At 44.1% G+C, this 12,700-nt stretch overlaps 1 protein-coding gene across 1 annotated transcript in view; it reads right to left on the minus strand.

Annotated features, from left to right (window-relative positions):
• Positions 1-12,700, minus strand: part of gpr107 (G protein-coupled receptor 107) — a 124,565-nt gene that overhangs the window by 35,177 nt on the left and 76,688 nt on the right. The window contains exon 17 of the mRNA XM_070863793.1: positions 2,866-2,987. Within this exon, the coding sequence (XP_070719894.1) occupies positions 2,866-2,987 (122 nt within the window). The remainder of the gene's footprint in view (positions 1-2,865; positions 2,988-12,700) is intronic.

Here is a 12,700-nt window from a genome sequence, read left to right on the forward strand (position 1 = left end):
ACAACAGACTCACCCATTTAATGTTCACACAAAGTGGCACAGCAATGCAAAACGACAATCGTATTGGGATTGTGCTGTACAAGTCAATAGGGGTTATGCCAAGGCTCTGTAAGGTACTGGTCAGACCACACGTGGCATATGACATGCAACTGTGGTCAACACATTTCAACAAGCAGTACACATGCATTGAAGAGGGTGCAAACAAAAGCAATACAAATGAGGTCAAGTGTAAAGGGATGAGCTATGAGGAAATGTTACAGAACATCAAGCTGAAAAGTCTTGCTTAAAAATTTTTTTTACAGTGTACCTAAAGTAAAATAATATGAATGCAGCAAGTGAAGCCATTAATTCCAGAGGGCATCTATTATATATTAAATTAGGTATGTGGAGTGCAAGTTTCATCCAAAACTCTTGACAATCACCTCCTGTGCGAAAACTCACTATATTACTTGTAAATGGCGTGGTGACAAGAATTTTCAATGTTAAGGGCGACACACCCTGCCTATCAGATTCACCCACGACGGGTGTCACACACAATAGATATTATTGTACAGGTATATGCCTGTGTTTTCTTGTACTTTTGCTTTTAAAATATTCATTTAAACAAAATTTTTTTACAATTTAGATCATGTCTCCAAGTTTCAAAAAAAAATGTGTTCACTAAATTTAACAATTTTTCACTCCTCAGCGATCCTGCCCCTACTCCCCGTAACCACCTCTTCAGCTGCATATTGAAACTATGGGCCCAAGTTTCCACATGATTTGTGCCTGATTTTTAGGAGCAACTGGTGCAGAACGAACTATCTTAGAAATCGCAATTCTCCACATTTTTTTTTCTGCAGTTCTAGTCAGGTAGAACAGTTCTACTTTGGAACAGAATTTTTTCTTCAAAAGGGGGCGTGTCCGGCTACTGACGCCTGATTTCGAAGTTTCCACAGTGAAAACGTACTCCAAACTAACTTAGAATGGAGCAAGTGAAGATTTTTGCAGAACTGAAAAAACCTGTTCTACACATTAAAAAAATCAGGCGCAGGTTACAAATTAGGCGTCCAGAACGAGGTGGGGGGGGAGGAAGGGAAGTCATTAAATTCTATAATAAATCCTTATTTATACTTATACAAATATTATACAAATAAATCCAACCTGAATAAACATTTATAAGCAAAGAAAAGATTAAATAAACCATCTTCCTACCTGTGTGAAAGTGCTTCAGGCAGGCCTTTCGGGACCGAAGGCTGAACGGGCCGGCCCGAGACTTCGGGCAGGGCCCGTCCCCAGCACCAGATTTACAGGTAGGGTCGGGTCGGGGAGGCTCGGTTCGGTTTGGGTCGGGGGGGAGGGAGGGAGAGAGAGGGGAGGAAGGAGGGAGAGAGAGGGATGGAGGGGGAGGTCAGGTTGGGGAGGGGGAGGTCAGGTCGGGAAGGGGGAGGTCAGGTCGGGTCCGGTCCGGGGGGGGGGGGGGGGTGGAGCCGGTGTCGGGTCCGGTCCGGAGGCGGGGGGAGGGGGCGGGTGTCCGGTCTGGTCGGGGGGGGGAAGCCGGAGGCCGTGGGAGGAGCCTTATTCACGCAGCCCCAGTGAGGCCATTCGGCCAGGGCTAGGGGCTGCGTGCTTCGGGGCCCCTCCCACACAGTTCAGCGCCTGGAGCTATTGCACTTGCGTGCCCACTGTAGCGCGCATGTGCAGAGCTCCCGGCACTGTTTTCAGCGCAGGGACCTGGCTCCGCCCCCCCACAGCTCGTGCTGCGCTGCGCCGAGGGCCAGAGGACCTGCAGGGAGGTGGAGAATACGGAGGATTTTTTTAGGCGCACTTTGTGGCGAGAAAAACGGGCGTCCAGGTCGGGACTGCGCCGTGCTAGGCGTGTGTGGAAACTTGGGCCCTATATGTTTGAAATGTTAATTTTTAACCCTCGGGCTGTCCTGCTTACCCAAGGTTATTCTTATCTGCTGCAGACCAGCCACCCTCGGTATTCCTCAAACAGAATGAGGAGTTTGGCATTCATTTGTAAAATTACACTTCATTCTGTATGACACAGGATCCTCAGGGGCGAACTATGTGATACACATGAGTATTATTAATGATGTATGTACCACACCCAATGGACAGAGACAATAAGCATCAGTTTCAAGATGTATTCCGAGAGGTGGAAATCAGCACCTAATAATAATTCAATGGTTCACTGCACATCATAACAGAGGCACCAGTCACACAACACAACATGCTGCGGACAGATTTCTGGAAGCTCCTGAATATGCAGTTGCAAGAACAGCCCAACCCACTGAGTCCAACATTGTGAAAGAGACTCAAGAGTGAAAACCTGTTATCTCCAAATAATCCTCTGCCCCATCTCCAGTTCTGAAAGTACACAATAGATTTCACCTTAAGTCATTGCTTGCACGTGATGTGAAAAACTTGCAACACTTCCCCCTCCCAACATGCCGATGATCCATCTTTTTAAGAAGAAACAAAGCAAACTCCATGGGACCAATCTGGGATACAGCACTTTACATTTGTTGTAATTATCTTAGTCAACTTCAGCTTCAGAGCAATTCTTGCAGAAGCTGGTGCCTCAGGTAAGAATTTTCAGTATCTTTCGCATCTGATTTCAGTGGTCCATTGGTCAAACCAAGTCCTGCTCACATTGATCAGACTTTAGACGTGAACGTTGGACCCTTCAATCCAGTGAAAATAAAACAAATTTGGCCTCAATCATTCTCCCTCCCCTCACCCCAGAGGTAATTGTTGGGAATAATATGGACATCGGAATTAGAAAGTGACCCTGTGTTACAGTCACGAAGCACAAAGTTACAGTAACCATCACCGGGACTGTTTCAGTTGAAGATAAAGGTTTAAATTGAAAGTGCTTACACTTCATCCATCTCGACGTCATCCTCATTCTGAGGTAGTTGAAGGTAAGGATTGTCTGAAGCTGGTCGGAACTTGTAGCCCGTCAAACAGAAGAATACAAGTGTGGCGAGTTCATCTAGGAACTGAAATTAAAGAAAACGTTGATCAGAAAAATAATACTGTGGATTTTGAATCAGTGAATGTGAAGTTCTTGAGCGCCTGAAATTTAGTACCCAAGTTGTACCTTTATTCAAGTTTGTGTTCTGAATACAGGGATTACGCAGGGAACAAATATAAATTTTTAATTTAACATTCATCATTAAAAGAACTTATGCAAGATATAAAGGCACTCTCCTAAAATCCAAATTTTATCAAACCCTCAAGTCCCTTGACAATTAAAAACTGCTATTACAAAACAAGAGGTTCTCGCCGTTTCTCTATGAATAGATCACTCATCTTGGGAATCATGGATTTACATAGAAACAGAGAAACATAGAAAATAGGTGCAGGAGTAGGCCATTCGGCCCTTCTAGCCTGCACCGCCATTCAATGAGTTCATGGCTGAACATTCAACTTCAGTACCCCATTCCTGCTTTCTCGCCATACCCCTTGATCCCCCTAGTAGTAAGGACCTCATCTAACTCCTTTTTGAATATATTTAGTGAATTGGCCTCAACAACTTTCTGTGGTAGAGAATTCCACAGGTTCACCACTCTCTGGGTGAAGAAGTTCCTCCGCATCTCGGTCCTAAATGGCTTACCCCTTATCCTTAGACTGTGACCTCTGGTTCTGGACTTCCCCAACATTGGGAACATTCTTCCTGCATCTAACCTGTCTAACCCCGTCAGAATATTAAATGTTTCTATGAGGTCCCCTCTCATTCTTCTGAACTCGTGAATACAAGCCCAGTTGATCCAGTCTTTCTTGATAGGTCAGTCCCGCCATCCCGGGAATCAGTCTGGTGAACCTTCGCTGCACTCCCTCAATAGCAAGAATGTCCTTCCTCAGGTTAGGAGACCAAAACTGTACACAATACTGCAGGTGTGGCCTCACCAATGCCCTGTACAACTGTAGCAACACCTCCCTGCCCCTGTACTCAAATCCCCTCGCTATGAAGGCCAACATGCCATTTGCTTTCTTAACCGCCTGCTGCACCTGCATGCCAACCTTCAATGACTGATGTACCATGACACCCAGGTCTCTTTGCACCTCCCCTTTTCCTAATCTGTCACCATTCAGATAATAGTCTGTCTCTCTGTTTTTACCACCAAAGTGGATAACCTCACATTTATCCACATTATACTTCATCTGCCATGCATTTGCCCACTCACCTAACCTATACAAGTCGCTCTGCAGCCTCACAGCATCCTCCTCGCAGCTCTCACTGTCATCCAACTTAGTGTCATCCGCAAATTTGGAGATACTACATTTAATCCCCTCATCTAAATCATTAATGTACAGTGTAAACAGCTGGGGCCCCAGCACAGAACCTTGCGGTACCCCACTAGTCACTGCCTGCCATTCTGAAAAGTACCCATTTACTCCTACTCTTTGCTTCCTGTCTGACAACCAGTTCTCAATCCACGTCAGCACACTACCCCCAATCCCATGTACTCTAACTTTTCACATCAATCTCTTGTGTGGGACCTTGTCGAACGCCTTCTGAAAGTCCAAATATACCACATCAACTGGTTCTCCCTTATCCACTCTACTGGAAACATCCTCAAAAAATTCCAGAAGATTTGTCAAGCATAATTTCCCTTTCACAAATCCATGCTGACTTGGACCTATCATGTCACCTCTTTCCAAATGCACTGCTATGACATCCTTAATAATTGATTCCATCATTTTACCCACTACCGATGTCAGGCTGACCGGTCTATAATTCCCTGTTTTCTCTCTCCCTCCTTTTTTAAAAAGTGGGGTTACATTGGCTACCCTCCACTCGATAGGAACTGATCCAGAGTCAATGGAATGTTGGAAAATGACTGTCAACGCATCTACTATTTCCAAGGCCACCTCCTTAAGTACTCTGGGATGCAGTCCATCAGGCCCTGGGGATTTATCGGCCTTCAATCCCATCAATTTCCCCAACACAATTTCCCGGCTAATAAGGATTTCCCTCAGTTCCTCCTCCTTACTAGACCCCCCGACCCCTTTTATAACCGGAAGGTTGTTCATGTCCTCCTTCGTGAATACCGAACCAAAGTACTTGTTCAATTGGTCCGCCATTTCTTTGTTCCCCGTTATGACTTCCCCTGATTCTGACTGCAGGGGACCTACGTTTGTCTTTACTAACCTTTTTCTCTTTACATATCTATAGAAACTTTTGCAATCCGTCTTAATGTTCCCTGCAAGCTTCTTCTCATACTCCATTTTCCCTGCCCTAATCAAACCCTTTGTCCTCCTCTGCTGAGTTCTAAATTTCTCCCAGTCCCCAGGTTCGCTGCTATTTCTGGCCAATTTGTATGCCACTTCCTTGGCTTTAATACTATCCCTGATTTCCCTTGATAGCCACGGTTGAGCCACCTTCCCTTTTTTATTTTTATGCCAGACAGGAATGTACAATTGTTGTAGTTCATCCATGCGGTCTCTAAATGTCTGCCATTGCCCATCCACAGTCAACCCCTTAAGTATCATTCGCCAATCCATCCCAGCCAATTCACGCCTCATACCTTCAAAGTTAGCCTTCTTTAAGTTCTGGACCATGGTCTCTGAATTAACTGAATCATTCTCCAGCCCAATGCAGAATTCCACCATATTATGGTCACTCTTCCCCAAGGGGCCTCGCACAACGAGATTGCTAATTAATCCTCTCTCATTACATAACACCCAGTCTAAGATGGCCTTCCCCCCTAGTTGGTTCCTCGACATATTGGTCTAAAAAAACCATCCCTTATGCACTCCAGGAAATCCTCCTCCACCGTATTGCTTCCAGTTTGGTTAGCCCAATCTATGTGCATATTAAAGTCACCCATTATAACTGCTGCACCTTTATTGCACGCACCCCTAATTTCATGTTTGATGCCCTCCCCAACATCACTACTACTGTTTGGAGGTCTGTACACAACTCCCACTAACGTTTTTTGCCCTTTGGTATTCTGCAGCTCTACCCATATAGATTCCACATCATCCAAGCTAATGTCCTTCCGAACTGTTGCCTTAATCTCCTCCTTAACCAGCAATGCTACCCCACCTCCTTTTTCTTTTATTCTATCCTTCCTGAATGTTGAATACCCCTGGATGTTGAGTTCCCAGCCCTGATCATCCTGGAGCCACGTCTCCGTAATCCCAATCACATCATATTTGTTAACATCTATTTGCACAGTTAATTCATCCACCTTATTGCGGATACTCCTTGCATTAAGACACAAAGCCTTTAGGCTTGTTTTTTTAACACCCTCTGTCCTTTTAGAATTTTGCTGTACAATGGCCCTTTTTGTTCTTTGCCTTGGGTTTCTCTGCCCTCCACTTTTCCTCATCTCCTTTCTGTCTTTTGTTTTTGCCTCCTTTTTGTTTCCCTCTATCTCCCTGCATTGGTTCCCATCCCCCTGCCATATTTGTTTAACTCCTCCCCAACAGCACTAGCAAACACTCCCCCGAGGACATTGGTTCTCTTCAATCATTTCCTCTCCCCCGATTTTGTCCCCCTCCCTTTTCCACAGTTTCAAGGTTGCCAAATCATAAGAACATAAGAAATAGGAACAGGAGTAGGCCTTATGGCTGATCTGATCATGGACTTAGCTCCACCTCCCTGCCCGCTCCCCATAACCCCTTATTCCCGGGATGGCAGGACTGACATATGAGCAGAGACTGGATCGACTGGAGTTTAGAAGAATGAGAGGGGATCTCATAGAGAAAAAAAAAATTCTGACGGGACTGGACAGGTTAGATGCAGGAAGAATGTTCCTGATGTTGGGGAAGTCCAGAACCAGGGGTCACAGTGTCAGGATAAGAGGTAAGCCATTTAGGACCGAGATGAGGAGAAACTTCTTCACTCAGAGAGTTGTTAACCTGTGGAATTCTTTACCGTAGAGTGTTGTTGATGCCAGTTCGTTAGATATATTCAAGAGGGAGTTATTTATGGCCCTTATGGCTAAAGGGATCAAGGGGTATGAAGAGAAAGCAGGAAAGGGGTACAGAGGTGAATGATCAGCCATGATCTTACTGAATGGTGATTCAGGCTCGAAGGGCCGAATGGCCTACTCCTGCACCTATTTCCCATGTTTTATGTTTCTATGTTACCGTTTAATAAACTGTCTATTTCTGTCTCAAATTTATTCACTGTCCCAGCTTCCACAGCTCTCTGAGGCAGTGAATTCCACAGATTTACAACCCTCAGAGAAGTTTCTCCTCATCTCTGTTTTAAATGGGCGGCCCATTATTCTAAGATCATGCCCTCTAGTTTTAGTCTCCCCCATCAGTGGAAACATCCTCGCTGCATCCACCTTGTCAAGCCACCTCATAATCTTATATGTTTTGATAAGATCACCTCTCATTCTTCTGAATTCCAGTGAGTAGAGGCCCAAATTAATCAACCTTTCCTCATAAGTCAACCTCCTCATCTCCGGAATCAACCCAGTGAACCTTCTCGAACTGTCTCCAAAGCAAGTATATCCTTTCGTAAATATGGAAACCAAAACTGCATGCAGTATTCCAGGTGTGTCCTCACCAATACCCTGTATAGCTGTAGCAAGACTTCCCTGCTTTTAAACTCCATCCCTTTGCAATAAAGGCCAAGATTCCATTGGCCTTCCTGATCACTTGCTGTACCTGCATATGATCCTTTTGCATTTCATGCACAAGTACCCCCAGGTCCTGCTGTACTGCAGCACTTGGCAATCTTTCTCCATTTAAATAATAACTTGCTCTTTGATTTTTTTCTGCCAAAGTGCATGACCTCGCACTTTCCAACATTACACTCCCCATCTGCCAAATTTTTGCCCACTCACTTAGCCTGTCTATGTCCTTTTGCAGATTTTGTCTCTCCTCCTCACATATTGCTTTTCCTCCCATCTTTGTATCAGCAAACTTGGCTACGTTATAATCAGTCCCTTCTTCCAAGTCGTTAATATAGATTGTAAATAGTTGTGGGTCCCAGCACTGATCCCTGCGGCACCCCACTAGTTACTGATTGCCAACCAGAGAATGAACCATTTATCCTGACTCTCTGTTTTCTGTTAGTTAGTCAATCCTCTATCCATGCTAATATATTACCCCCAACCCCGTGAACTTTTATCTTGTGCAGTAACCTTTTATGTGGCACCTTGTCAAATGCCTTCTGGAAGTCCAAATATACCACATCTGCTGGTTCCCCTTTATCCACCCTGTTCGTTACATCCTCAAAGAACTCCAGCAAATTTGTCAAACATGACTGCCCCTTCATAAATCCATGCTGACTCTGCCTGACCGAATTTTGCTTTTCCAAATGTCCTGCTACTGCTTCTTTAACAATGGACTCCAACATTTTCGCAACCACAGATGTTAGACTAACTGGTCTATAGTTTCCTGCTTTTTGTCTGCCTCCTTTTTTTAAATAGGGGCATCACATTTGCAGTTTTCCAATCTGCTGGGACCTCCCCAGAATCCAGGGAATTTTGGTAAATTACAACCAATGCAGCCACAATCCCTGCCGTTACTTCTCTTAAGACCCTAGGATGCAAGCCATTAGGTCCAGGGGATTTATCTGCCTTTAGTCCCATTATCTTACTGAGTACCACCTCCTTCATGATTGTGATTGTGTTAAGTTCCTCCCCCCCTATAGCCCCTTGACGATCCACTGTTGGAATATTGTTAGTGTCCTCTTTTTGCTTGGCCCTGTTTTTTTGAGATGAGGGTAAAGTTTCTTCGACAATTATTTTTTATCCATCCCCAATCTGGGACTGGTTTGCCTGGCCCTCTCACTACCCTCACCCGTAAAGACTGATATAAAATATCTCCATGTTCCCTATTACTAATTTCCTGGTCTCATCCTCTAAGAGACCAACATTTACTTTAGCCACAATCATCCTTATGTTTGTTAGGATTTTGTTGAACTTTACTTGTAAGTTTTGTGACGCTCTTGTGTATGTTGAGTTCCCTGGTTCATAATGTCTTCAGCAGAAGCCTGGGGCTAGGTTACCCAACCTCTGAGCTAAGGGTAGTGAGGGGGCCAGACAAACCAGTCCCAGATTGGGGGATGAGACAAAATAATTGTAGAAGAAACCTTACTCTCGCCTCAAAAAACAGGGCCAAACAAAAAGACGTGCTTTTGTTTAGGAGAAATAGTACTGCTGGAAGAGAGGCACAGTGCCACTGAAGTACAAAGCAGAGGCACACAATTGGGATTCACAGAATGACCACAACAGCCGTGACTCACTCTCCCTTTCTGCAGGAGGTGTGAAAATGAAATGCACAGAGACCAACAACCTAGCAAACGGCAGTATGAGGCCCTGTCCTTGTCAGAGATATCAGTTATACGGGAAAGTTCACGCAATTAACCTAATCAACATAAGCAAATTAAATTTAACACAAGTCAGGAATATATTGGTGTTAGCAAAACACGTACCACCCTGAAAAGTTGGGTGACATTTAAGGGCAGTTGCGTATGGACATAATTTGCATATGGACATAAAATAAACTTAATCATCAAAATAGGTATTCCTTATTATAACAGAAGTACATTTGTTTCACTGGTTAAGTTATTAAACAAATACTCCTAATAATGTTGTATGAAAACATAAAATATTAAAACTGTCTTTGAAACATAGCACGCATTATTGTATCATTTTTCTTTTACGCTATAATGTTATTTGTGGTCAATTATCTTCCCCTTTTCTTCCCTGAAGGGATTGTCTCTGGATTTCCCGGAACATTCCTCAGTAACTCAGTTAGGTGAGCTGAAGCAATGAGTACTGTTATTTTTCGGTGGTGGGTATCACAGCTGACCCTGATGCTGCCCTCACCCGACATCCGCACGGTAACCTTTCAGAAGAGTCCGCTGGATAGAAAACAGGGGTGGCAATCCTGGCTGAATCTCCCCGCCCCACTCTCGCTCAGGAATATCGATGCCAATTGTGTCTCCTTTAAGCTTTTTGAACTCAGCTAAGCAGAAATGGAAAAAATACTGGGACTTGCTGCAATAAAAACAGTGAGTGATAGAAATACACAACAGGTGTATTTGGCTCTGTTACATACTGCCTTTGCTGCTTGGTAAATGCAACTGTTGAGGGGAACATCCAGGGGAAGAATGGCTCCCTTTCCATCATTCCCCTTCGATATGAGATGCATTGGGCTGATATTACACCATATCTTGGCACCATGGTCGATCATGCTATCTCTACCTACTTCATGCAGTCGACATAAAACATCTCTTTTGTACATGGCAGTCTTACACACACCGAAAAACATCAGGATTAAAATCTGGTTATTTTTTTTTTTATAAATGGCTGTTGTCTGTGGACACGTTATTTCCAATAAACTGTTCAAACTCTGAATTATCTACTCAAGGAATTGGCCACTCTATAAAGACTAAAGTGCTCTCAGAGAAGCTTGATGCCGACTGATTACTTGGCACACTGGTTTACAACCATGCTTGTTAGGTTTGCAATATAGAAATCCTGTAAAGCATTGTAAAACAAGTCCATTTTATCTTGATTGATTGAACGTGAGCTGCAATCGCCAGCTTCCCCTTGGCTAATTCATTTCTACCCTTGTATTGCAATCGAGAGTTCAGCAAGCAATGTTCCCTCCAATATGTTTTGTACTGAGCGTGCCACAAACTCCTTTGAGCGCAACCTTTTCGTCGGTGGGCAAATTTTACAACAACTACTGGTCCAACAGCATTTACAACAACAACTTAAAAGCATATATGCAGTAATTCCATATTGCCACCCCACTGTCTCAAATCCTGAGACAATCAGTCAAGGTTCTCTACAAGTTTAACATAACTTCTCTGCTTTTGAAATGAACCCCAGTACTTTATTTGCACTTCTATGGCTTTTTTAATCTGCATTGCTACTTTTAATGATTTATGAATCTTTATCCCGTGATCCCTTTGCACCTCTACCCCATTTAGACTCTTATTTTCCAAGCTGTTGGTGGACTCCTTCTTCCTCCTACCAAAATGCACCATCTCACACTTATCTACTATTGAAATTCATTTGTCATTTGCAAGTTTGTTTATCATAGAATTAATTAAAAGCTTTTAGTACAAACTCTATTAAAAAAAATACTTGTCAGAAATGAGTGGGATATAAAAGTACTGCATAATAATGCATTAACACTTAAGAAACATCACTCAGTTACACGGGTATGTATCGTGAAACAATCCAAAAGCTCGTGAGCAAAAATAGCATATCTATTTGTGCAATTAGTATTAATTTTAAGGTTTTCAATGTATTAGCCCATCCCTCATGTCATTGTCATCGTCATCATCATAGGCAGTCCCTCGGAATCAAGGAAGACTTGCTTCCACGTCACTATAGCAATGGCTGCACAGGCAACAAGAGCAGTGGCTTTTCTATAGTGTGGCATGCTATACATGTCCACATAAGTAATTTGAATATCAATCACAATGCAACCAGACAACCAACAAATATAAAATGCTGCAGTTCTTTAGTTCACAGCATTAAAAAGAATTGAACAAAAACAGATATCCGTATTTTCAACTTCAATCACTTCCATTAATAGACAATATCTTCTTGAACCAGCAACCCCGCCCACGTAACATGTCAGAAATGCAGCACTTATTCACAAGTGCAGAAAAACACATACACAATTTGCAACACTAAATTAAAAACAAAAAGAAAGAAATGCAATGATTTAACAGAAATAAACATTCATCTTTCTTCCTGGACAGGAGAACCAATTAGATTGACTTTATTGTGTTCCTAACACAGATGAGACTGGGAGGTTAAAGTAACAGTGACCTCAGTCTTTATTAAGACACTTCAGAGTGAGGAACAGGTCTTAGGGACCGGCTTATATACAGTGCTCCCAAGGGATGCTGGGATCCCTTGGGACTTCAGGGGATGGTGATCCCTGGTGGCAGAATATTGGAGTGCATCCTTTACAGATACGCAACATCACTCCCCACCCAAAGTCGTGAAAACTATTTACACGGTGAGACGGTCGGGAGCCTTTCTTTCCCTGGTGGACCACCTCGGTACAAATGTCCGTTCTGGTGTGTTGGCTGTGCCCTCGTTGGGCTGGCATGTTGTTGGCCCTGCAGGGCTGCTGGGTGAGCCTGACCTTGCTGGGCTGTTGGACGTGATGGGTTCGATTTCCTGGTCCGGGTTGGTGTCATTGGCTCGAAAAAGGTGGTGTCTGCTGTGGGTTGTTCAGGGCAGTCTGTGAACCGCAGCCTCATTTGGTCCAGGTGCTTTCTGCAAATTTGTCCATTGTCTAGTTTGACTACAAACACCCTATTCCCTTCTTCAGCTATCACCGTGCCCGCGATCCACTTGGAACCATGTCCATAGTTTAGCACATTCAGATCAATTTCCCGTGACACAGTGGCGCGACTATCGTTTACATTTTGTTCCTGCCGCCTGCTCTCTACCTGATCATGCGGGTTGGGGTGGACCAGCGAGAGTCTGGTTTTAAGTGTCCTTTTCATGAGTAGCTCAGCCGGGGGCACCCCTGTGAGCGAGTGGGGTCTCGTGCGGTAGCTGAGCAGGACTCGGGACAGGCGGGTTTGGAGTGAGCCTTCTGTGACTCGTTTGAGGCTCTGTTTGAACTGCCCGCTGTGCCTGCCCATTGGAGGCTGGTTTAAACGGGGACGAGGTGACATGTTTGATCCCATTGCGGGTCATGAATTCTTTAAATTCGGCACTGGTGAAACATGGCCCGCTGTCACTGACCAGTATGTCAGGCA

The sequence above is a fragment of the Pristiophorus japonicus genome, chromosome 20 (assembly GCF_044704955.1).
Source record: "Pristiophorus japonicus isolate sPriJap1 chromosome 20, sPriJap1.hap1, whole genome shotgun sequence".
Classification (NCBI taxonomy): domain Eukaryota; kingdom Metazoa; phylum Chordata; class Chondrichthyes; family Pristiophoridae; genus Pristiophorus; species Pristiophorus japonicus.